The 26067-nt window shown below is 40.0% G+C and overlaps 1 protein-coding gene across 5 annotated transcripts in view; it reads right to left on the reverse strand.

Annotated features, from left to right (window-relative positions):
• Positions 1–6388: 6388 nt before the first annotated feature.
• Positions 6389–26067, reverse strand: part of LOC125745907 (lipoxygenase homology domain-containing protein 1-like) — a 48071-nt gene continuing 28392 nt past the window's right edge. For 3 of the 5 annotated variants that reach the window (XM_049019188.1, XM_049019183.1, XM_049019184.1), the window contains 17 exons: positions 25809–25973; positions 24631–24812; positions 24081–24197; positions 21111–21273; positions 20389–20543; positions 19292–19501; positions 19047–19179; positions 18469–18677; positions 17387–17572; positions 15805–15932; positions 15423–15540; positions 13416–13593; positions 10222–10407; positions 9513–9683; positions 8707–8845; positions 8466–8621; positions 6389–8112 (listed from right to left, as the gene is read on the reverse strand). In XM_049019188.1, the coding sequence (XP_048875145.1) occupies positions 7632–8112; positions 8466–8621; positions 8707–8845; positions 9513–9683; positions 10222–10407; positions 13416–13593; positions 15423–15540; positions 15805–15932; positions 17387–17572; positions 18469–18677; positions 19047–19179; positions 19292–19501; positions 20389–20543; positions 21111–21273; positions 24081–24197; positions 24631–24812; positions 25809–25973 (3077 nt within the window). In that variant the 3' untranslated portion in view covers positions 6389–7631. Of the gene's footprint in view, positions 8113–8465; positions 8622–8706; positions 8846–9512; positions 9684–10221; positions 10408–13415; positions 13594–15422; positions 15541–15804; positions 15933–17328; positions 17573–18468; positions 18678–19046; positions 19180–19291; positions 19502–20388; positions 20544–21110; positions 21274–24080; positions 24198–24630; positions 24813–25808; positions 25974–26067 lie in introns of those variants that run through there. The other 2 variants (XM_049019185.1, XM_049019187.1) reach the window with 2 other exon arrangements.

Raw genomic sequence — 26067 nt, forward strand, 5'->3', positions numbered from 1 at the left:
CCCTGCTCCCCTGTTTCCACCACCGCCTCCCCACACACCGCTATCCCTCCCTTGTTCCTCGGGCACTTTGCCAAATGTTTTGAGTCTTCACCACTTCTGACCCCACTGTCTGAGCCAACTGCAGACAACTGCAAGGAGGGGAGAAGAGGAGAAGAGGACAAAAAAGCACACTCTCTGAAAGCAAAAAAAAAGAGGTAGAAAAAAAGGAGAAGGTTGTTTGGTCTGCAGATGGAGGTGGGATCTAGCTTCTGATGAAAGTTATTTGAGATGTTTCTGTCTATTGGGAGCGAGTTTCCCCTGAGACAGGGGGTGTAGCACATCCTATCCTATAGCCATTTCACCACGTAACTACTTAGCAAAGCAGAAATCTGCAGCAGTCCTCTGCCTGTTAAGGAATTCTACATACCTCTACATTTCCTTTCCTAAGAACAAAAAAAAAACATACAACAAAAAGCTGGTTATCCTGTTTGCCTAACGAGTATTTGTAGCTACTGCATTATGACATGTATTCTAGCTTTTTAAAGCTTCTGTTTTTATAGATGTGAGAAATTACATGGAGCCCATGGAATTCAAGCAGCTACTACTTGCAATATTGTATTAGCTTAAGCCTCACGGTGTTTATGCGATATGCACCATACTGACTTGTGAGTACAGATATTTTTACACAAGGACAATGTGATGTGAGTTAAAAAAAAAAAGGGCCAATGCACTGAAGATGGATGGAGCCATATGGCTGATGTTAAGACGGGAAGGAGGTCAGGGATGAAGGCTTTGGAGTAGTTCAATACGCTGTGAAGTGCTTGCGTGAATCAAAAAGCCAAATATTTAGTAAAAGAATCAAATAAACAAACATAGGTCTTAACTCCAATCATGCACAATAGTGAGTTCAGTTATCTGTAGATCAACACTACCTGTATGCGTCCATAGCAACAGGAAGCGGTTGCCCTGGCGATACGCACACTCTTTCAGCACTCCTGTGTCGTTGAGCAGTGCCCTCGAAATGCATGTTTGTATGTCAGCTTGGGCTGTTTTGTTAGTGTGAAACGACGAGAGGTTGTTTGTGCATGACTTAGTTTTTCTGAGAAATGTTTAGTTTATTTAACAAAACAAGCAAAGAAAAAAAACGCTAGCACGATGTAAATGGCTGTCACAGACATGAAGTAGCGTGTTTTCATCTTGTCATTTGAGTGACCACTGGTGGATCCCCCCTTTTTGTGACGTATACTTTATTGGCTAAATAACAAGCACATGTGGTAGGTAGATATAGCGACAACCTCCTTGTTCTGTTTTTCTTTTTCGTTGGATTTCAACGTGCTGTACAGAAACATCCAGTGTTTGGAAAGAATGATGAGTTAGTGCGTGACTCGTGTTTCGATGTAACCGATTTTCTCCCCGTGGTTGCTATGCTGTGACGCTAGAACAACAATGTAGAATGTCCTCTTGACGGAAGCAGTATCCTCTTTATATCGCACACTGGCAGTGTGGGCGCAGGTCACTCAAAGGGGTGCGAGGGGGAAGCCAAGAAGCCATTTCTCAGAGAAAAACCAAACTCTGTCTCTTGTCTTACATGTCCCTGTCCTCTCTTGTCCACCCTGTCCATTTGCAATGTAGTAACTCTGCTCTGCCATTCCATGCAGTTTATTTTTTCTTTTCGCCGCATTTTTTTTTTTTATTGCACGTGATGCGCTTCCATCGTCCATCATTAAGCTCATTTGGAAGGAATAGCTGTGATTTAAGGTACGATCCCTGTGTTTCCCAGTCCTGGTCCCCAGGGCCCACTGTGTATACTAGCTTGGGGAAACACAGGGGAAGCTTCTCTGTGAATGCACTATTGTCTTTAATTGCTTCAGTTTTGTTTTAATTGTATGTGTGATCATATCTGTTCATGTGTCTGCATCCTGAGGCCTCTCTCTGTCTTCACCAATGTAGCGTTCAAAGAAAAGGGAGAAAGTGCTGTTTTTAAATCGGCCTGATTTTTTTTTCTGCAGGTAATCCACATAATTTCTACCTGCTGCATGATGTTGCATTTATACATAACGTATTTATAATCTTTTATCTGCAATCTAGACTTTGTTTTTTGGCCTCTTTTCCAAAACGACAGCATCATGCCAGTATGGAGATTTCCTATTTACCCGGACACTATGTAAAAAAAAAAAAAAGCCATATCTCAGATACCAGAAAGCATGCGATGCTTAAGGCAACGAGACCTTTCTCTTAGTGTTTGCACTAAAAAAATAGGGCATTAATATGCTGTTCGTCATTTTAAAAGCTCTTCGCCAGATATTACGTGGTGAAGGTAGGAGATAAGACAAAATTCCAGGCCTTTGCTCAGGCTACAGTAAGCTGCAAGATTCACGCTGTGCAGCCCTGACTGTTCTGAGGTTATGCCGTCCCATCATTTTCAAAGGAATAGTGCAATGCTCCAAACCAGCCAGTCATTCAAGAAGAGGCAGCATTTTTACTGTCATGTAAACGATATATAGAGAAAGGATACTGCATCCTCCTTTTGTGGAGTTTTCTATGGGAATTTTTGATAGTTTACACAGGGTGTTGTGAGTTGAAATGCCTTAAGTATTTAACAATCATAATTTATTACTAACTGTAGATATTGTGGGTATGTATTTAATTTTTTTATAGTTCTCTTTTGAAATTTGAATCATAATTTATTTATTTAGAAATAACATAAAGTGATTAAAAAAACTATTACCTCATTTTTGCATTGTTTTATGGGAATGCTTCGCATGCAGTTGTATTTTTCAGAAAAAAAACATACTTAAAACAACAAATTAACAAAAAAAACAAAAAAAAATCATGTTATAATTTATCAGATCAGATTGTGTGATGAAAAGTGTATTTATGTGGTGCTGTCAATCTTGGTTACATTCCATTAATGCAATTTCTATGATCCCCTATGCTGTGATCTAGTGGACAAACTGCAATAGAGTGGAAATGGTTTTAGTATGTATTATATTCTGTTCTGCACTCGTAGTTGACAATGGCGACCCTCTCACTGGCATAATGGAATTCTTTAAGAACTTTATTTGTATACCTACATTCACTTCCTACTCTCAGCTCAGCCTTCATATTTTCAGTTGAGAAAACATTTCTCCTTTCATTCCATTGTTCTTTCTATCTTAGATAAAGAGTCAATATTACCAAGCAAAATCAACCCTAAGTGCCTCAAGTATAGTGGCAGAACAGATTTCCTAATAACCGTTCAAGCGACTAAAGATTTCACTTTACATAGACTAGCTGGCCTAATTGTTCAAATTTTAAGGTAGCTCAGCTTGGAACCACACTCACGGTCAGATAATATGTAGCGCATTTCAGCATTCAATGTACATTCTACATTCACTTTCCACATCGGTCTATTGACTGTGGAAAACATGCAACGGTCAGATATTAAACTCTGAATCCATTAGTAAAGGCTCGTCAGTTACTTAATATCATGCCCTCATTTGCTCTTAGAGCGTATCTGTTTGTCTTCGTTATACCTAAGCGTGGTTGGCTGCTCTCTCACATTCGGCCACTTAAGACCACATCTGGAGAGTGATAGGACAATTTTTATTTTAGGGATTGGATCCCACAACATTCCCACCTGACTCCTTTGCCTTATGTAGATATTTGGCTTGCTAGAAAAACAGTACATGAAATATAGGAATACATTTTTCATTTTTCTGTGTGTTTCTCCAAAAGCTTCAGAATAATTCTGCCAATCTTTGGTTGTGGATGAGGCGTAGAGATTTCTGGCATTGAAACAGCCTGGTGTTGAAACAGAAAATGACATGAAATTCCTCGAAGTAGATGTTTTGACCAAAAACTGCAATTCAGGTATTGGTCAACATTGCTGTGGAATACATTGTTGGTGTCTACTGCAGATGTCTTTCTCGTGTCAAGTTGTTTTGCATCCATCCTATTATTTCATACCAACTTTTTAGTGATAAATTAAAACAATTAATGTTAAAATGGTAGACTGTTCAGGGATGCTAAGTAGATGCATGAACATGAATACAGTACAATATTAATTAAGTACAATACAATATTGTGAATTAAATATTTGAATTAAGCCTGAATGACAGATGAGTTCTCAAACCAAAGACCAGCTGCATTGCTGACGGACAAGCCATCTGCAAAGCGCTAACCCAAAAGTTACTGCCGTGAGGGGGACTCCACCCCCCATGAAATCTCTGCTTCCCACACCACCACTCAGAACTACACAGAAAAACAACATTTCAGTAATATACATGTTATTGATCTGAAGCGCTCATCCACAGAAAACTGAAAAATTACTAAAGATGCCATTCGTCATTTTTTATCGACAGGAATACTGAGGCAGTATGGCCATTACTCAACATAAATTTAAATATCATGACACTTCCTTTAATGCCCATTGTGTATCACTGACATAACCCGTTACTGTTTATCTTTAACAGAACTTCTCTCGCTGTCTATCTGCATTTCCTCACAGTATTTATCACAGCGCAGAAAACCAGGATGAACAGTATATCTCAAAGCACAACCTATTTAAATGCATGTTTTCTCAGGTTTGAATTATATACGCAATGATATATGATTATATACAATGAAGTATTGAAGATATACATTGAATATTACAGATAATTATTTGCTGCTGCTTGTCACTCACATAATAACTAAAAGCATCCGAACATGTGCCAGTGAAAGGGAGGGTCCCATGTTATTCCCCTTTGTATGACAAACTGCTGTTTTGCTGTAACTGCGCAATGTTTTACAATATAGGATATTTTATAGAAAAATAGAAATATTTATCATTAATATTAAAGCAATAGCTCATTAATGATGATGATGATGATGACGATGATGATGATGATGAACTAGACAAGTGTATAATGTGTACAATCTTAGATTCACTTTTGGTGGATTTTGTACCTTATTTATTACTTCTACTAATAATAAGGATTTTAAAATAATTGCATCGCTAAACCCAAACCGTTGTTTTTAATTTTATTTTACAGCTTGTACATTATCCTTTTTGTATGTGTTTTTGTAATAAATTGCATAAAACCTTTATACCAGTGTTGATTTCCTAAAATGCTCACCTCTGTTGTTTCATGTAACCTACCAATGGACTGTGCTATAATTACCCTTCACACACCTGCACACAAAATGTTTCCTAACAACTTTATTATTAATACCTCATACTGTATGGTGATGTGTGTGTGTGTGTGTGTGTGTGTGTGTGTGAGTGTCCTGTAATGGCATTGTGTTAAGGACGTCACAAACTAGTGTCCTCTGCTTCCTGTGCTGCCTGGGATCGGCTCCAAGGCCACTGTGACCCTATACCTCGAAGTGAATACGGAGGACGGATGGGTGGATGGATGGTGACGGAAATGAGATTCACAACCGAACTCACTGGTTTGAAATACATAGAAAATGTCACCGTTGAAAGGCTCCTGCCTGGCAATCCTCCCATTTTTCCTAACGAGATGAATTCTGGCAGCTTGTATGTATCTGTTTTTGGAATTATAATATTATTCACAGCACTGTTTTGAATTGCTGGAAGCGACGCAGGCAGAATGGGCATATCCACTGGAAAAGCACCAACAACGCTTTTCCATGGGGAATTTGGTATCGTTCTCCCGCAGATGTGTCACTTCACTCTCGCAAATCTCTCACGCTTGCTGCGGGGGATTATTTTTAGATGCCGCACACTGGAAACTGTGTGTTGCACCAGCCAAAAAAGACGCAGTTTAGAACGAAGTCTTGGTGAGGACCTAACAGGGATGTTGCAGCGGGGAGTAATCTATGCGGCAATGCGAAGCCGCGTGCCTGGGGGCCGTACGTCGGATGCCCTCTGCATAATTTTTCATCAGTATATAGATGTATATCTTAGCATCAGTGTGTAGAGTCACCAGCATCACTCTAAAAATGCTTTTTGGAGATTTCAAGGGACATACGAAAAATGTGATGCAAAATTATTTTTGGGAGGGGGAGGGGGGGGTGCCACTAAGGCAACCATTATAATTGGCTCTGAGGTTTAAAGGCCTACTTCATTCATCTCTTAAATGGCAACATATAAATGGTGGCTCATGTTGTTGATACACAAATACTTTATGATTTTATATGAAAATAACATTGCGTTAAATGTGATTTAGTATCACCATGTCAGGATTTTTTCTTCACTTATTCATTAGTTATGGCAAGTATTTATATAACAAGTAACATAATGAATAGACAGTTAAGAAGATGCTGGTTTAGGTTTCCCAGTACCTAATACCCAGGTTCTGAGCCAGAAATCCATCCATCCATCCATCCATCCATCCAATTTCTTGTTGTGCTCAGGGCTGTCGGTCAACCTGATTTTTTTCAATGAAAAAACACTGCATAACCACAACATATTTACGTTCTATTATTTACTTCCTTTGTTCCAAATATGTACGATACATTTAAACATACATATAATGATAATATATATATGGTATTTATATATCCTGGTTAGGATTGCAAGGGGGTCTGGTACTCATAAAACATACAGATACATATAACAGTTTGTAAAAATGTTTCCTGTTTTTACATAATGAATATGCAGGTACATTTCTTATTTTCGTGTTAATCGCCATTCACACTCGTCAATCAGAATCCCTGCAAAACATCATACATGTTATAAGCAAGCATTATGTCTGAGATATGCTGCCTGCATTTTAACAATAGTATCACGTTGAGGTACACCTCATATATAACTCATATTGTGATATAAATATCTTACATATATTATATATAAAATCAGCATCGGCTTTACTTGTAACCTATGACATTTTTGAAAATCAAGAGTTACCGTGGATAAAAGGGAATTTACATTTTGCCATTAATAACATTTTAATAACTTTCAATCATCTTCCTTTCATATTTTCTCAAAACTATGAAAATAATATTGAAATAATTATAGTAATATTATAACAGACATATAATAAGATTATTTCTTATCTGTGGAGCTTGGTTGCGAAATACATAAATATAAGTTAATATGCAAAACATAATTTGTTTACATGTAGCTGATGACTGGCTCTAGTTTAAGACATATTTTAAGGGAAAGGTATTGCATAGTAGAAGACGTCAAGATCATATGGATGTTAATAAAGGTGAAAAACAGGATATATCATTTGATGAAATTAACAGAAAGTGAAGCCAAGGTTTACTAATGTTACATCTGCCAAATTGACTTTTCTCTATCTATGGCTGTACATTTAGGATTTGATCCTTTGGCAGATATGTTTTGTCTAACATCAAAGCTGTTGAACAGCACCAGTGGCTAACTGCTAATATTCATGGTTCTGTTCAGTGTTTTTCATTAAACGCCATTCATTGTGTTCTGAATCCTTGCATCAGCAAGAAAACTCCACCTGTGTCTGATGTTTGTTTATTGTTTGGCAAACACAAAGAAAGGTCTCGACAGTTTTCTTTTTCTACCCAGAGGAAAATTAAACAAATTTCAACAAGTTTCAAAATTTTCCTGAGAAAACGGTTAAAATTGGTTTTTAAAAACACTCTGATGGTTAAAAAAAGTTGCCTATTTATTTTCAGAATTGTTCTTCTCGGCCTCAGTTCCCGGTGTTTGTTCAATGGATGATCAACCGCTATGAACACTGAATCATTCAATATTTGGGGAACAGCACCCTGTGGGTCAGTCCATCTGCCCGGTTTTTGTCGAGCCACTTCCCACACAGGAAGATGGTGGTGACCCCATTGGCTGTGTTGGTCACCTCCACGCGATCTAGCAGCCAGCCTGGGTTGATGCCAGAGCTGTCGTGTTCCACCTTGACTCTCAACAGATCACCAACATCCAACATCTCCAGCAGGAAGCGGTCAGTGCGGCCACGCTCAAACAAGTTCCGGAACTTCTGTCGCAGCTGCCGCCGTCCGGAATCACCGTTGGAGCCATAGACTGTGATGAAGACGTTGGCATCTGTCCCCGCGCCTTTCTCGTCAGCTGTGATGATGATTATTTCGTACTTGACTGGCACCAAGCTCCGCGCTTTGCTGGCAAAACTCTCGATGGCCTTGGAACACTCAAACGTCATGAAGTCATCCCTCTTTGAAGAGAGTGGAATCTGTGCATTGCATCTGAATATATACCTGAAGTGGCAAAGAAAAACAAGTCAGTTAAAAGCAATTTCATTTTACTTGCAGTCTAAGAAAAACAAATTAACTCAGGAACCAAAATTACGTCATATATCTACCTAAATGTGTTTACATACCAATTTTGTATTCATATAAAACAATATTGTATGAAAAGGTCAATAAAAGAATAAGACGTTGGACTATGGCTGTGTGTTTCATTTCTTTAGACAACAATTACCTAAAACAGCTTAGTTAGTACAATTCTGTTTATATATCTGGAATATTAATTATGAACAATTACTTAACGAAGAATTTTCTGGTCCAGGCATTTGAATCATGATTTGTCCCTGTATAGAATATATACACACCTGTTTCCCAGCTCTTTCTCAGTGACAACCACCTCCTGCACATGCCAGAATGACTCTGTCTTCACCTTCTTTCCATCTTTTGTAGTGTGGGAAAGGCAGATACCAGCAATATCACCCACATTTTTAGAGGAAAACTCAAATTTGTCAGTTTTCCCCCTAAAAATAATCAAAAAATATTATTCTTTAAATTTGTTCCATATCACCAAACTAATGGACAAGCTCTTCGGAACTGACATATTACCTCAAAAACCTCTTTTTCTTCGAGGAATTTTCCAGTAACAACTCTTTTGAACGTCCCTTTCTCCCTTCAAGTACAATCCATGCATTTTCCTTGGTCTCCGCATCATCCTTGTCTGCTGTTGTGACCAGAATCTCATATTCTTTAAAAATAAAAAAAAACAAAAAAACATATTTTTTATCAAACATTATTTTGTTAAACGGATGCATTTTGCCCAATTATGTTATTGCTTACTATTCCAAAGTGGCTCAGTGGGCTAAGCCTCTCGGCATGCAATTAGAAGATCGGAAGATACTGGTGCAGTTCCCAGCTTCCATGAAACAATCGCAAGTCCACGGGCCCTTGAGCGAGGCCCTTACCCCCCAGCTGCAGGGATGCCACACACTGGCTGATCCTGCACTGTCACCCCCCCTCCACCACAAGCATGCTGTCATCTGTATAAGTGTCTGTACAAGTGCCATGGAGAGTAAGAAGGTAAAAAGAGAATTTCCCACGGGGATTCGTAAAATATCTCTATGCTAATCTATTGTGTATTTATTCCAGCCTGCCTACCACTCCTCGATAGCAGTAGTAATTTATAAACATTAATCATTTATTAATATTAATAATTTATGAAATTGTTACAAAAAATCTCAGAAAATTTATCAAGCGAATGTAATCTAATTAAAGAAATATGGCTCATTAGTCGCGTACAGTAGAACAGAAAATTATCGTTTCGATTTAGTTAAAAGTGCGTATTTATCAACCTTGTCTCTTAGCTTTCTTTCTAACATATGCCTGGTATATAATGTTTTAATCAATAATCTTACTAGTCTTTTCATTAAAGTCCAAGATATCATTGTTGGCGCAAGGCAACTCTCGCAGTATCTGGCTGTCATCCTCGCTCTTGGCCAGCCAGCGATCGCAAGGGAAGCGGAATGTCTGGTCCAAGATCTCATCCTTCACATCAATATACTCCAAGTGCCATCCTGGTGCCAGACCTGACATGACAACAGACATGAAGACAACAGACGTAATAACATCGCCAATTATAGTTTCCATGCATAGCCTTCAGAAACGTTTCTTAATATACCAAGTGTTCAGGAGCAAATGGCCCTCACTCCACTGTGCCTGTAATACTAAACAGCCTCTGCTCCATATTCTGGAGACTCTGCTTGTGAAACGTTTTAGTGCCAACGTGTTACTGTGCCACATATAAATCACTCTGCTATAAACGCTTAAGGTGGGAGATGGCAGCTGTGCCCTTGAACAGCATAGATCTACTTTAATCTCGCCAATTAAACTCCAGACATGCACAAAGGACAGAGAAGATGTTGGATGCAAAAATGTGACCACTGGAGAAGAACATTGATCAATATCACTGAAATTGCATTCAAGGTTTTGTCCTATTGGTGAAGCTTTCAAAGGCTGATGAAGGTGTTGCTACAGCATGGTGCTGCTGATTTAGAACAATCAGCTGCACAAAGAAGAACTCCGTGATGTCTGCTTGCATTGTAGCTGCTTCCAGGGAGCGTTCACCTGAGTTGTCATGCCACACTCGCACTTTGGACAGATCTCCCAGACTGAGGACGTCCGCAAAGCGGAAGGTGTCCATCTGCTTGCGCTCAAATTTGTTGGCCTTGTTGCATTCCTTCAGTGCCAGTTTCCCCGTGTCCCCGTACTCCCCGAATACGATGAGGAACACATTGGCGTCTGTGCCCGCCGCTACAAGAAGGAATACAATGAACAAACAAATCAGGCTTAATCAACAGAGCTTTACAAGACAATAGACCTGACGAGGCCTCTCTGTATTCTAGTTTCTCTCACAGTACTCACTGTGTCTTACTTACAGTCCTGTGGAGGATTCTGTGTTTTATATTCTGTGTGAGGGTTAGTTGCATCATTATTAAAGTGCTATAGTAATGTGCATAATGATTAAATATGCATAAAAACCATATATTTGGTATTGGGGGCATTGTGTAGCTCACTGGGCTAAGCTTCTGTGCCTGTGATCAGAAGGTCACCAGTTTGAGCCTGGCCTTGGCAAACTAGTCACGCCTGGGGGTCCTACAGCAAGATCCTTAACCCCCAGCTCCATGGGTGCCACTAGGGGTGGCTGTCCTTCATTGCCAAGCTTGCTCATAACTGTATGTATGTCATGGAGGGCAAGATGGGGTAGGCAAATAGAGAATTTCTCCAAAGGGATCAATAAAGTGTCATTATTAACATTATATCAAAAGTTACCATATGCTAAACAGTGGAAAAACATACTGATCCAGACTAAAAACTCAATAATAAATAATAAGCTCATTTAAACATTATTTTACTTTTTGCCAGGATCCACCACAGATCAGAGTACAAATCATGGTACACAAATTAATTCAAGAAGTACAACATTTGCATCCAACTAGCTGCTGTATCATTTTTTAATGTGCAAATATTGAAACGACAAAGAAGACTGTCGATCTGGAACACGTTCAGAAAAAATACAGAATAAAAAATGAGAGGCAGGGAAAGCTTTGTAGATTCTGTCCCAGTTTCTCTGCAAACTGCAGAATGTGTGTCCCTTAGAGACCTAACAAATGAGCAGCGGCACCATGGCTTGCAAAAAAATCTTGATTTTCTGACACCCGCAATAAATGTATCAGTCAGGTGTAACTGGAAAGTCAAAATTAGGCTATGTGAACTGAAATTATCTCCAGCAAACAACATCAACCAAGCAGGGTTAGAAGGTGTCCTGGCATCATCCACTAATACACACTAATGGGCTACTTATTATAAGAAACTAACCAGCTTTGACATTACTACCCATAACAAACACTGCAATTTGCTGCAACTTAAATGTCAGATTTGAAGTACAGGCAATTATAAAATGATAAAATAATCAAATAATACTTTGTTTCAATATTTAAGACCCAATAGCAGAGCATTAGTTGGATCAATCACACAGACGGTGAATAAAACAGGGAAACCATTCAGTGTTTGTCCCTGCATGCCAAGGAGTGAGAATGGCTTCTCTAAATGACCTCCAGCATGTGGCCTGTATGCTGTGCTACCTGGGACCGGCTCCAGGGACCTTGACCAGGAGTGGTAGTAAGACAAATGGATGGATTTTAATTATTCTCATTGCGCCATATTCTCTGTACAGTAAACGGAAGCTTGCCAAAAGAAACTCATAAGTCAAAAACAATATTGAAAAGGATTTGGATCACATAAAATCCATCCATCCATCCATTTTACAAACCGCTTATCCTACTGGGTCACGGGGCACATAAAATCGTATGATATTTAAATATTAGTAATGCATGGTAATGGTTAGTGTAATGCATGGTAATGGTTAGTGTAATGCATGGTAATGGTTAGTGTAATGCATGGTAATGGTTAGTGTAATGCATGGTAATGGTTAGTGTAATGCATGCCTTATCTTTAATATTAGAAGTAGTAGTTTGGGTTCGCTGTGCCTCTTTGTCTCGCCTACCAGCCTCACTCTCGTGTTAGCTGTCTTTGTGATCCTCCAGTCTTGCGTTTCTCTGAGTATCTTTTAAACTTTACAGTGTCGTTAATCTCGCATATTTAATAATAGGTTTAAAACATAGTGCTCCCAGTGCGTACAGTAGTAACTTTGTGCATGCAGAGGCATAATTCAGATGGTTTGTATATTATATACTGTAATGAGGTCCATATAGGAAATGACAAAGTAGTTTGACATGCAATGTGTACAGTACAGTGCTGTTTGCTTAGAAACTGGTAATAAATAGATTTAGATTCGTACAGGGTATCAGACTTGAGGCTGGGATGCCTAAGTATTATTTGCGAATTTTCACATTCACAGAGATCTTCGGAACAAAACCCTTGTGAAGGTGGAGGGGTTACTGTATATTCTTATTTCTTCCAGTAATTTAATGTAACACACAGACATCAATCTTTTACTAACTCAACAAAAATGTGCACTTCTATCAACAAGGAAATGTAATGAATTTTCCCATTCAATCATTACATTTTGAAGCTGCTGAAGGAGAGGGTAAGTGCTGAATACTGTAGATGTGTCTTTTTTGAGGAAGGGTCGAAATCCTCCTGCAACATGTATTGTCTGATCCATTTATTCCATGATCACCCGATAGCTGCCTCTTAGGAGGAATACGGTACCAGACAAACATCATAAGCATTTCATTTATTAAACCTACCTCTGCTCCAGCAGTTTAAGCTGATGGGTTCTGTTCTCTGGCAGAACGACCATGACAATGATCAGAAAAATCACAGCGTTCTCTAATCTAATTATCTAACATTCAAACATCATACATGTGTGTGTATATATGCGCAGAGTGCAACTGCTTTACATATTAGTAACCACTTTCTTGTTAAGGTCAGTGGGTGTTCTTTCATAGCCAAGGGAGCTGGCTGAATTTTGATGGTAGAAAAATGAAAAAGGGCTTTTGAAGTGAGCATCAATAGCTTAGTATTTGTTATACATGTACAAGCAGCCTCACCCTTGAAATAAAAATGTATTTTGCCTGTGAGTCAAACTTCCAATTGAAAATCACTTGAAGAAGTCTGTAGGCAAAATCCATGCAAACACTGTGCACACCAGGCACACCTTGACTCTCCTTGTTGTGTAAGATATGTGGATGTTTTTCTGGTAGGTAAATTCTGTGAAATTGCAATTGAATGCAAAGTAAACGGGTGAATCTGCTGGAAGATGTATTTGTTTCATGTGAGCTCTGTGGTCGGCTAACCTGAGACGTCGCTTGTCTTGACCTGAATGGTGTAAGTGGTCTTCTCCACCATCTGCTCCTCGTCGACGATGGCAGCCAGCTCACAGGTCATGGTTCTTTTAGGTCCCTTGGTCTTTGACAGCCACTCTTCATAGGTGAACACATACACTTCCTCAGTGGTCAGATTCCGCAAAATGATCTGGAGAACAACCGAAGCCAAGAAACATTTACAGATTTTGAGTACCTCATCTTAAAAATTAAGTGTGAAATAAGTCCTACTATTACTTCAAATAATTCATTCATTTTTGTAAGTCTGCACAACTTTTGCTAAAAATGATCTCCAGGAATAGTACTTGCCTAATAATTCAGCTCACAGTGTATACGGGTACGAACTAGGTTAAGAGTGGTTAGATTTTGGGTTCCCATAAGGGTTAGAGGTAGGATTTGGGTTAGGTTTGCCTTACAGGATAGAGCTAGGTTTAGGATTTATTTAATAAATCTCTAAAAGCACCTTTTATCATTTAAATATAATTCAACAATCCTACTTTCAAAAGTTTGATGTTTATTAATAAGCATGCCAGAAACCTACTTTGCTTATATTTGATTAAAAAGAACTGAGTTAGGCAAGTTTCATACTATTAATGTACCAGTACAACAAGGACACACATAACTCCACAAATCTAAAATCTACTGAGAAATTATGAAATAAGCATTCAGAAACAAATGGTTAATTACAGCAGTTCACAGCTTAATCTGAATTCCGGAGTCAGCCTCCCAGGACCATCAGCCTGGTTCCTTCATAATAAGAAAAAAGAGGATTTTCTCTAGTGCCCTAATTGTCGCTACATAAAACTTTAATCTGTACTTAATGCTATAGTTCCTGCTAAATAATAAATGCCGAAGGCTCAAAATAATCAAAACAAATAACCAAATAAGCACTGGATTTCATTGTTTATGAATGAAAATCAGCAATAGCACATGCAGTCAGACATCCTTGGGTGCCGAGGTGCTGACCAGGCTAAGGGTTAGGGTTAGGGTTAGGGTTACAGTTTGGGGAGCCTAAGGGTTAGTGCCATGGTTAGGTTTGCTATATAAAAAACACTCTGACATTTCATCCTCAATACACCGTCAACTACAGTCTCATCTGTGATGCTGTCGAACTGCGATTTATACACAGAAAGTGATGTCACATATGTAACCCTGACAATTCAGTGTTCCTGAGTGAATCATGTGGGACAAATGCCAGAACGCTGCTATCTGTAGCAAACTTCACAAATGCCCTCATTTGATACCCTTTAATTTTTATATACTGAAGCTTGACATGTGAACATGGTTTCAAGCCCCCGTCAGTCTAGGATTATGACCCATGCTGGGGTGGGATTTGCCTCTTCAGATCTGTGATCCACCCTTCCAGCCAGATCAGGACTAATTGCAGAGCATATCTATACAAGCTGTTCCTTCTTATTGCAATGATTTTAACGTTCGTTATATCCCCAGCTTATGCTAGACAGACAGAGCATATAGCACAAAGAAACAGTGTAATATAGGCTATAATCTACAGCAATACACTTGTTCTCCTAAGAGGGTGATGGCGAGTAAAAACAGTACCTGTACATGCTTTGATTTGCAGATATAACCTAAAAATCATGAAAATATGAATGTATAGCCTTCCAAAGTAGACCTTTCAAATTAGACAAGTGTTCTATTCAAGACTGTTCTTCCAAACAGGGGCTGTAGGTAGGTATACAACTGCTACACTCTCCAGTTAAAGCTAGCATGAGTGAGGAATAGCACTATTAATGACGGACCATGGCCTATCGTAAGCGCAGCTCTTCCATAAATAGGAAAGTAATCCATATTACGTTTGCCTTTTAATACATATATCTCACTCCCTCCCCAGGCAAAGCAGAGTCTGTAGAGTGAAGTCTGTCCAGGTACCTCAGGAGTATCTCACATTGCTGCCACTGTGTCCTTTTTTCTTAAAAATCCTGAAACATTTTATCACTGTTTGCTCATGCAAGTACCAACCGTATCAAGGAACCAGTCAGGCCGACTCCCGGACCCATCGATCCGCACCCTTATCTTTTTCAATGGAGCAATGTCATCAACCTCCAAGAGGAAGGTATCTTCTTGGCCTCTCTCAAACCTACAAAAATCAAAAAACGATTTCATGTTTGCACAATTCGCACCATGCTGTTTGACAAGCAGTGAGGCCCAGTGACTAAAACATACACATATAGGAAATATTTGGACATGGTTTAAAACTAAATAAGCAATTTTAGACATTAGGTGCCAGCTGACTGTTAAAAGAGGTGGATAAGCAGAGCAAAAGCATAGATATTATATGCCAGAAATGGAAAATCTCAAACTACTTTGGTTCAATGGAACAAAGGGGTTGGTAGGTTTGTACCTGTCCTCATTCTTTTGAAGGAGGATCTCTTCACTGCTCCCATTGGCACCAAACACCATCAGGTAAATTTTTGTGTCAGTACCTGCATTCTGTACATCACCGGTGACAACTGTCGCCTCATAGATGACCTGGATGGCGAAAGATAATAAATAAATAATGGTGAAAGATAAATAAATTTCAGATTATCAAAGAATTGATTTCAAGTGTGATTAAATATACTGAACAAAAATATAAACGCAACACTCTTGTTTCTGCTCCCATTTTTCATGAGATGGACTTAAAGACCTACAATTCATTCCAGATACACAATATTACCATTTCTCTCAAACATTTCTCACAAATCAGTCTAAATGTGTGATAGTGAGCACTTCTGCTTTGCTGAGATAATCCATCCCACCTCACAGGTGTGCCACATCAAGATGCTGATCTGACATCATGGGTAGTGCACAGGTGTACCTTATACTGCCCACAATAAAAGGCCACCCTGGAATGTGCAGTTTTTTGCTTTATTGGGGGTCTGGGGACTCAGAACCGGTCAGTATCTGGTGTGACCACCATTTGCCTCATGCAATGCAACACATCTTCTTCGCATAGAGTTTATCAGATTGTCAATTGTGGCCTGTGGAATGTTGGTCCACTCCTCTTCAATGGCTGTGCGAAGTTGTTGGATATTAGTGGGAACTGGTACACGCTGTCGTATACGCCGGTCAAGCACATCCCAAACATGCTCAACGGGTGACATGTCCGGTGAGTATGCTGGCCATGCAAGAACTGGGACATTTTCAGCTTCCAAGAACTGTGTACAGATCCTTGCAACATGGGGCCGTGCATTATCTGTCTGAGTGGCTGGTCTCAGACGATCTTGGAGGTGAACCTGCTGGATGTGGAGGTCCTGGGCTGGTGTGGTTACACGTGGTCTGCGGTTGTGAGGCCGGTTGGATGTACTGCCATATTCTCTGAAACGCCTTTGGAGACGGCTTATGGTTGAGAAATGAACATTCAATGCACGAGCAACAGATCTGGTTGACATTCCTGCTGTCAGCATGCCAATTGCACGCTCCCTCAATGCTTGTGGCATTTGTGGCATTTTGCTGTGAGACAAAACTGCACATTCCAGGGTGGCCTTTTATTGTGGGCAGTATAAGGTACACCTGTGCACTACCCATGATGTCAGATCAGCATCTTGATGTGGCACACCTGTGAGGTGGGATGGATTATCTCAGCAAAGCAGAAGTGCTCACTATCACACATTTAGACTGATTTGTGAGAAATGTTTGAGAGAAATGGTAATATTGTGTATCTGGAATGAATTGTAGATCTTTAAGTCCATCTCATGAAAAATGGGAGCAAAAACAAAAGTGTTGCGTTTATATTTTTGTTCAGTGTATGAACATAAACTAATGAGACTGAGGCCATTTAGAAGCAACTGTGGTTGAAAAGGCTAATGCATTACTGAATACTCCCAAAAGCAGATGTCTAGGTATTCTGAAGATAATACTGTGGGTGGTTTAGCTGTATGGCTACCGCTAACGGTTGACAGTATCTTTCCTCTTGCCCCTCCACAGAACTCCAATCACTGCACCGTTTGTGTGATGTTGGCGGTGTCCGCATCCAGAATACTGAGCATGCGCGCTGTCAGCCCGTCCCCCCGGTCCTTGGCCAGCCAGCATTTGCACTGGAAGATGTACTTCACCCCTTTGGTCGGCACGGCGACGGACAGTTCATCCACCAACCAGCAGCTCTCGGGAGTTGCCCCATCATGCCCCAGCTGCAGGAGCACAGGGGTAATTAGGGCAGGAGTCACGGGCGGGTGTTTAACTTGTGCGCCAAGGTCGGCTGCCTGTCAGAAGTGGGAGGTACCTGCCGGTCAGGACATTCAGATCTGGCAGTAATAGAACCTTGGGCTTGTGCACTGATGACAAGGAAAAACATACCACCAGCTGTGAACGTATAATTGGCTATTAATTTCAGGGTCAGTTTTTTGATAGACAAGTCCTGTCTAAAGATATGACTGCTCTGATGACGCATTGGAAGCTTGGATAATAAATTCTTTGCATCTAAATGGGTTTTCTGCCATATATATAGTGGAGTGTTATCCTAATTCTTTAGTAAAACGGGTAATTTTATAGGTTAATACTTGGTATATAATATATGTGGGTGTGTGCCTGTGCATGTCCTCCAATAATGCAATTTTTCTTCTAACAATGACAGAAAACATGTAGAATATCAAGAAGAGATGCAGATATTTTGCCTGGGGCTATTTACAGCTGCTTTAGGGAACACTGCAATATAACTTTAGACATGTCACCAGGGACAAAGAGATGAGCATGTGTGCTGTTCAGTCAGGCTCGAACATGCTCCTAGTGTGATAAACCTAAACAGCTCTGCCTCAATCTACAGCGATTCCTAGTGACATTTTACTCTGAAAGTTGGGTAGAATTGAATTTCTGTCGCATGATTTTGGGCTCAGATATGAGCTGTGAGTTTCCATTGGCCGCTTCCTTGGTTGTTAACAGATTTGGGTAATGCCGCTCAAGGTACGATCAAATGATCTTCATACAGAGGTCAGTTTCTGTAAACATTTTCACTCCAGGTGACGGTAATAATAGAAAAGCACACAAACGTTTCCGAATATGTCTGCTTCATATCAACATCAGACCTCACCTCCACCTTCTTGATCTCCCCAACATCGGCAGCGTAAACTTCAAATTTTTCTAGGCTCCCAGCAGCAAAGCTCGCCTTATCTGCAGGCAGGTCCAACCAGAGGCGTTCTGTCTGTTTCTGGTTGGGTCCCATAACGATGACAAAAACGCGGCTGGTGGTGCTGGCGTCACGCTCCGTGCCAGTAGCGATAGTGAAGTGGTAAGGAATGACTAAACAGGGAAATATCAACTGAAGGTGAATTTCAGCAATAGGCTAAACCAGTGTTTCTCAACTTGGTCCATAGGGAACCACAGATGGTTCATGCTTCTGCTCCCTCCCAGTTCCCGGTGGCGGACTGGTTTGAGAAACACTGGGCTAAAATATGCAGAGTAATAAACTGAAATGTTTTGAGACATGAACAGAAAATCAAAATTAGCACCCTTATGAAAACAGTTGAAAAGGCTGACTTTGTGTGCTTAAGTAAAATAATAAAAGTTCTTGAAAAAGATCACAAATGTACAGTACAGTGCAGAGTACACTGAGTGACAAATGTGTATGATTTTGGATTAATGTATGTATGTCAGGATTCGTTCTCCTACAGTGTACTTCATCAGGGATGTCATCCTCCCCCTTTTTCTTCTTATTCTTCTTGTTCATGTTGCTGTCCAGGCTTTTCACATTCATAGTGGAGCCCTTTACACTCTTGGATGAATCTCTCACTCCCTTGTATCCCTGAGAGCACAGGTCAGTTAAGGATGCTTTCATCTCAGGCTAATGACAACAGTCCCCAAATTATGCCTGCAATAACATATGAAACTGGCCTAATAAACTGGCCTCTTGTTACCTTGACATAGAAAAACCTCTCAATGCACTTGTCCTCCTTCTTTTTGGAGAGCCAGCGCTCACATAGGAACAGGAAAACCTCCTCCGTGTCCACATCAAACACCTCCACCTGGTCCAGGTACCAGTCTGGACTGATCATGCTGTTGTCATGGCGAATTTTTATCTTATAGACCTGCCCTAGGTCCACTGCTTCAACTGTGAACTTGTCCACCTGGTATACAAAACATCACAAGACACAGTCATGTTTACTGGCCAAACTGAAGGAAACACATTAAAACACGCAATATCCATTATTCCACAATTGGATGGGTGTTGTGAGACTAATTTGAAGTTAATGACTAAATCCTTGATTCTTCAAAACTGACTGGGTGCAGGTGAAGAATGCATTTGGGTATATTACTTGCAATAGTCAGCTAAGAAAGTAAAGCTAAAAAAAATCTGAAAATGATCAAACAGCAGGGCTTTTCAGTGACAATATATTTTCTAGCCTTCAAATTTTGTCAGTGAGGGAGAGGCTTATAAAATGCATGTGTGCTCAGAAAAGCAATCTCCCTGTCCTCTGAGGGAGCTTCGCAGCTGCTAGGTGCTATCTCTTTCTCAAGAGCCATGTGAGAAGGTTGACTGCTGTGAGAGTGAAATGAATGCTGTCGCAGTCCGATTCTGACGTGTGGGATGGCCAGTAAGTCACCACCACACCAGGAAACCTAATAATTTATGTGAAACTGCTGTACAGGCCTCAATTTATTTATAAAGCCTGGCAGGCATATTAAAAAGTCCCTCACCTGAACCAATGTCATTTAATGTTGCTTCAAACTCCCAGGTTAAAGCGTAGTTTATTGGGTCATTGAATGAATGCACGTAGTTATGCACTCATTTTAAGATTTTCAAAATGTGTTGTATATAGTAAGGATTCATTTTCTGGATATAATACGTATACAACCTGAACTGTCCAATAAATGACCAGCATTTAATTACATCAGATAAAAAACCTTTTATGTCTATGACCATGTCTATGAATGTTTATGCACATGTACAGACATATTTTATAAACCTGGCTGCTTAGTCAAACAATATAGCTGCCAAATGCAGAGCCATTACCGATCCCCTCTCAAACTTGTTGCTGTTGGTCTCAGACTTGCTGAGTTTGCGCTCTCCTGTGTCGCCCAAGTCTCCATAGATAGTGAGGAAAACGTTGGCATCCGTCCCGGCCTCATACATGTCACCCGTCATCACAGAAACCTTATATGTGTGAGCTGAGGATAAGATACATAGAGGGACAGATGTACTGTGACAACTGAAAAGTACTGAGTCACTAATATGTGAGAAGCTCTGGAATTACTATGGTCCTTCTTAAATTAGGAACATGCAAGATCAGAAATAAACTGGCTACTTCAATATTGAAGCCAATTCCAAGCCCTTTACTGATGCACCATCAAAGGGGAACAATTTTCCATCATTTTTTCGTTGCTATTCACCTATTACCCAGATGATGTCCTCACACACAGCTCACAGGCCATTTTCCTTATGGATTTATAACCAGTAATGGCACTAAATCTACAGGAATCCACGACCACAGGAATAATAAAATGCTCTTATGTGGTAGATTGTCTGCATGTTCTGAGCCTATTTTCAACAGTCCTGAAAACTTTTAATGGAAGTTTTAGGCTAACCTGCTTCAGGAACCATATATTAAACAATGTATAATAATATCTTTTTCAACAGAGAAGGGAGTAAATAGTAGAGTTTTGGTATGGCTTCTCCTTCAGCTTTGCGTTTGCAAATACAAGGTTTTGCGTTTTGAACACTGTTCTAATACATACTCTCCAGAGCATCCTCCACCTCGATCTCAGAGTGCTTCAGGGTCCCATCCCTCAGGAGCTTCGCCTGAATGATGGTCGACGGTACTAACTCCCTCACCGACTCCCCATCATCTTCTGACTTGGCCAGCCATCGCTCACATGGGAAGATAACAGTCTCCGAACCCTTTTGGTAGACAGGCAAAGACAATGTTTTTACTTACGAAGACTGTCTGTGACTCGCTCTGCCAGAGGAGAAGAAAGATTATTTAAGCAGGATGCCTGCCCGAAGGAAAAGAGAAACCAGCGTGAAATTTTGCTTCTTTTTTTTTAAAGGCTTTTTCTCCTAGACAGAGCCAAGAGGCAGAGGAGAAGTGTTCGTCTAAGATTTGCAAAAGCTTCTTCTCCCAACTGCCTCTGTGCTGGCAGGTTATTTCGCATGCAATGGACGATGCTCTTGAAATTGTCCTTTATTTTATTTCTCCAACAGCAAATTTTAGAGAAAGAAATTCAGCAAAGGCAGGAATTACATTTTTTTTAACCTGAAAAATAAAAAAAAATACAGCTCTGAGAGTAAAAATTTCATTTTATGAGATACCTGCAATACAAGCCAAAAGTTCCTTGCATTGCTACCTCCCATATGAATGACAGCAGTCGTACACATAGTAGGTAAAGGTCCTTATTTACTTTCATGGAACTGTATAACTGGATAAACACTATCTGACTCATTTGGAAAGCAAGTGTAGAATTCTATCTTAGATTTAAAAAGCAGGTGACGCTTTACATTCACTGCACCTTCATAATGCTTTTATAATGCACTCATAGAACATTTCATGCATGTAAATATGCATCAACATCCTAACATACCAAAAAAGCTTTGATATACATTAAGAATAAACAGAATTATATGATTGTATAATGTTTGTTATTAATCTTAGGGTGTATTTGTCCCTGGCCTGTCACTTCGTTATATCTGATCCCTCTTTGGTCAGTACGTGTTCCCGGCAATCCCGAATCCTAAAATCCTAGTGTTTTGCCGGCTGCCAGCTTGGTGTAAATAATGGGCTAAGTGATTGCCTGTTCTCCAGACTCCCCTTTTGTTGTGGGTTCCACTAGATGTTATTTAACATTTATTTAGTGATTATTTTCTTGGTTTATCATGTATTTATGTATTTCAGGTACAGTTCTTTGTTTTTGCTCGTTCCCTGTTTGTAGTATGTTCAGTTTTCCTTCTTTTAGTTTTCCTGGGTGTTTAGCCCTCTCTGTATCTGTTTATTCATCCCACCTGCTGCTCATTGCCTCTAGTCTGTTTGTAACAGACCACACCTGCCCCTTGTTAACCAAGTGTATATACAGTATGTGCCTCTCCTTGTTCTGTTTCCTCCGTCAGTCATCATGTGCTTGATACTGTGTGTTAGTTTCTGTGTTTTTAATATTCTGCTCCTTGCTTCACCCCCCACATGTCTTATTGCCTGTGTAGTCTTAGTTGTATTTTTAGCGTTAGTTTACTTTGTGATTAGTTATAGTTTTGTTCTTGTTTGTACCTACTTGTTTTGACCCCTTGTGGTCACTTTGTGGTCCAGTTCTCCCTTTGTGTTTTGTTTTGTTTAATAAAAACCTTTTTTGTGGCAGCCACTGCATGGATTGTCTGTCTGTTCATCATGTTACATGTTAGGATGATAAGGCATATTTACATGCCGCGTATGAATGTTCTATGAATGTATTATAAATGCATTATAAAGGTGAACTGAATATTCTATTAACGTAAAATGAATGCATTATGGAGGTGCAGTGAATATAAAATGCAATCAAAAAATGTAATCTTACCAAATCAAAAAGCATGATACTCGACAAGATTGCTCAAAACATATGTATTTTGCAACTACTTAATAACCCCGAAATAAATTCTTCTTTCTGTCATTTATAGCTGCTTCAGAAAGGATTCATTTCTTATATTATTTGCTTAAATATTATGTGTTATGCTATTTAATGTCCGAAGCTGACAGCTTATGTGCCTTTATTTAATGAGCAATGTAAATTTGTTAAAGCCTGAAGAATCTTTGGCTGTATTTTTCATGTTTATAAAGCAGGATGACAAAAATAAGACAAAAGAGCAGCGAGTATCCTTTAAATAAGTATGATAAAATTAGAAAACAAAGTCTCTCATGTCCGAAAGACCACATTCTTTCTGTCTGACACAATAGAATCTAAAAACGGAAACCAATTTTCTTTTCATCACCTTCCCACATGGATTATTCACACCTGAGCCTAGTTGGCTTTACCAAGCCCACACTCAGGTGTGTTCGCTTGAAGCCATCTGATTTGACACTTTCTGCTACAGTATCATTTGAATTTAAACTCAACCTGCACGCTTCCTGCAAAGTAAATGACACGGTTAACAGCCTCCTGGCAACAGGAATGACATATTAATACAAAATATCCAACACTGCATTGCATGTGCGCAGTAACGTTTTATTAATATCTTCCAAAATATTTTAACTTCTGAAACGTTAGGTTTATAAAGGCAACCCCGAGACAACTAAAATCCATCCATCTTCCAAACCGCTTATCCTACTGGGTTGCGGGGGTCCGGAGCCTATCCCGGAAGCAATGGGCACGAGGCAGGGAACAACCCAGGATGGGGGGCCAGCCCATCGCAGGGCACACTCACACACCATTCACTCACACATGCACTCCTATGGGCAATTTAGCAACTCCAATTAGCCTCAGCATGTTTTTGGGCTGTGGGGGGAAATCGGAGTACCCAGAGGAAACCCCACGACGACATGGGGAGAACATGCGAACTCCGCACACATGTGACCCAGGTGGAGACTCGAACCCGGGTCCCAGAGGTGTGAGGCAACAGTGCTAACCACTGCACCACTATGCCACCCCCTGACAACTAAAATATCACAGCTTTTTCCATTTTTCATATTGAAAGTAGCCTCCACAATTGTTTCTTCAGCATAAGCCAATGATGCAAGCATACCGTACCTTTCCCTTTCTAAGGAGTCTCCTGATTTCAACTCGATCCAAATGCCAGCCACTGTTAACTCCCCTGTTGTCATGACCAATTCGGATCTTTTCAATGATATCTCCAATGTCCTCCAGCTATAAAGGTAACACAGAAGCCTTATTTTATACTGTGTGCTACTTGCTCTGCCTTTCAATCGCAATAATATATCTACACTTTTAATAACACTTTCTTCTTCCATATCGGGATATTTCTTTAATATGCGTTTCAATATAAGAAACATTTGAGGATTCCTTTTTTTTGAAATAGATGTCTGATTTCACTTTCAGAGGAAAAATCCCTGCACACAACTATACATGCTACATATAGGAACTACAATGACAAGCAACAAAACCACAATTGAAGAACTACTGCCCCCCTGTGGTCAAATGAGGGAACACAACCCTACAAAGTTCTGACAAAATTCTGTTGCATGTATATCTGTACTAAGGAATTACACATTTAATTTGCATTTGGACTAAATGTACATTTTAAATACATATGAATTACTAAATTCAAGAAAGTTCTCACCTCGACAATAAACATATCTTCAGCACCTCTCTCAAAGTACATACGTCGCTCCCTTTTATTGACACAAAGGGACTTCTGTTGTGTGCTGACTCCATCTCGTCCATACAAAACAATAAACACGTCAGCATCAGTCCCTGCTCCAAAGATGTCACTTGTGTATGTTTTGATCTCATAAGGCACAACTAAAAATTGAGAAGAAAATATTTTATTACAAGGGAGGAAAACTACATGTACTAACTTTTATTAACTGCTACCATATTCAAAATATCACAACATAACTAAAACACATTCATCACGGGCCCTGTTTACATTGGGTTTTAAAATGCGTCTTGGGTGATAAGATCACAAGTATACAGCCGAGACACACTGGCCTTTACACCTGTGTGGATCTGCAAGGTGTCCAGCTGACTACTTGTGTTCAGATTTAGTTACTCCCTACATCGCTTCTGCTAGAAGGCCAAAGGCCACCCAAACAGTTACTGTGACATCCTTGTCGGGGATGCAACAGAATGCATTAGCCTTTATACTATAAAAGATATGTAGTCAAATGTATCTCAGACCACCTCGGCAAGTGGTTTGAGAGATCAGGTTACAATGTGTCTTGGTGGTCGCTTACACTTGTATTTATGCAGCCCACTTGTGATCCAATTGCCCAAGTATTTTAAGCATTTTAAAGCCAAGTGTAAACAGGGCCTAGGTTGTTTATGTAAGAGCTGCTTAACAGACACTTTCATCTAAAGCTGCTTAATCTGCACTTATTTATACAACGGGATAGAGAGCTATGCTTGCTCAGTTTACCCATAAAATTGCTGCACAGCAAGCAGATTGAAAATCGGGAGAAGAGGACAGAGCGGTGCTGTGAAATCAGCGAAACCGGCAACAAACAAGAGAAACGCTACAATATTCATGTAACACAATATGAGAAGCTGCAAGAAACACAAAAAGTAATAGCATGCAGATTACTGGCTAACATCTCTACAGACCATGCAATCATAATGGTGAAATAGTTAAATAATTAGATTTTTCAATAAGGAATATTGAGACAGATCATGTTTGTTATGGGCTCTCTACGATTACGAGAACTTGATACAGTATAACGAACAGAGATGTATTCCCGGTCCACCTAGCCACTGGTTTATTTTCCTCCATTAGTGTGAATATTGAGGTGAAGAGCTCACAGGGAGTGTACAGCTCAGTCTGCAGCACTGCAGGGAAGAGGTCCCTGACGATGGCTCCGTCATCCTCCCCTTCGTCAAGCCAGCGGCCGCATGGGAAGCGCAGCTTCTGGCCCAGCGACGGCGCATCGATTTCAACCCAGTCCAGAAACCAGCCGGTTGAGCCTCCTGGAACAGAACAGGATAATGGTGCTACCAGCATAATATTGCTACAGTAGCCTGATAAAACAATGGCTGGTTATCTAAGCTGATTACCATATTG

Source organism: Brienomyrus brachyistius, chromosome 7 (assembly GCF_023856365.1).
Source record: "Brienomyrus brachyistius isolate T26 chromosome 7, BBRACH_0.4, whole genome shotgun sequence".
In the NCBI taxonomy this organism is placed as follows: Eukaryota; Metazoa; Chordata; class Actinopteri; order Osteoglossiformes; family Mormyridae; genus Brienomyrus; species Brienomyrus brachyistius.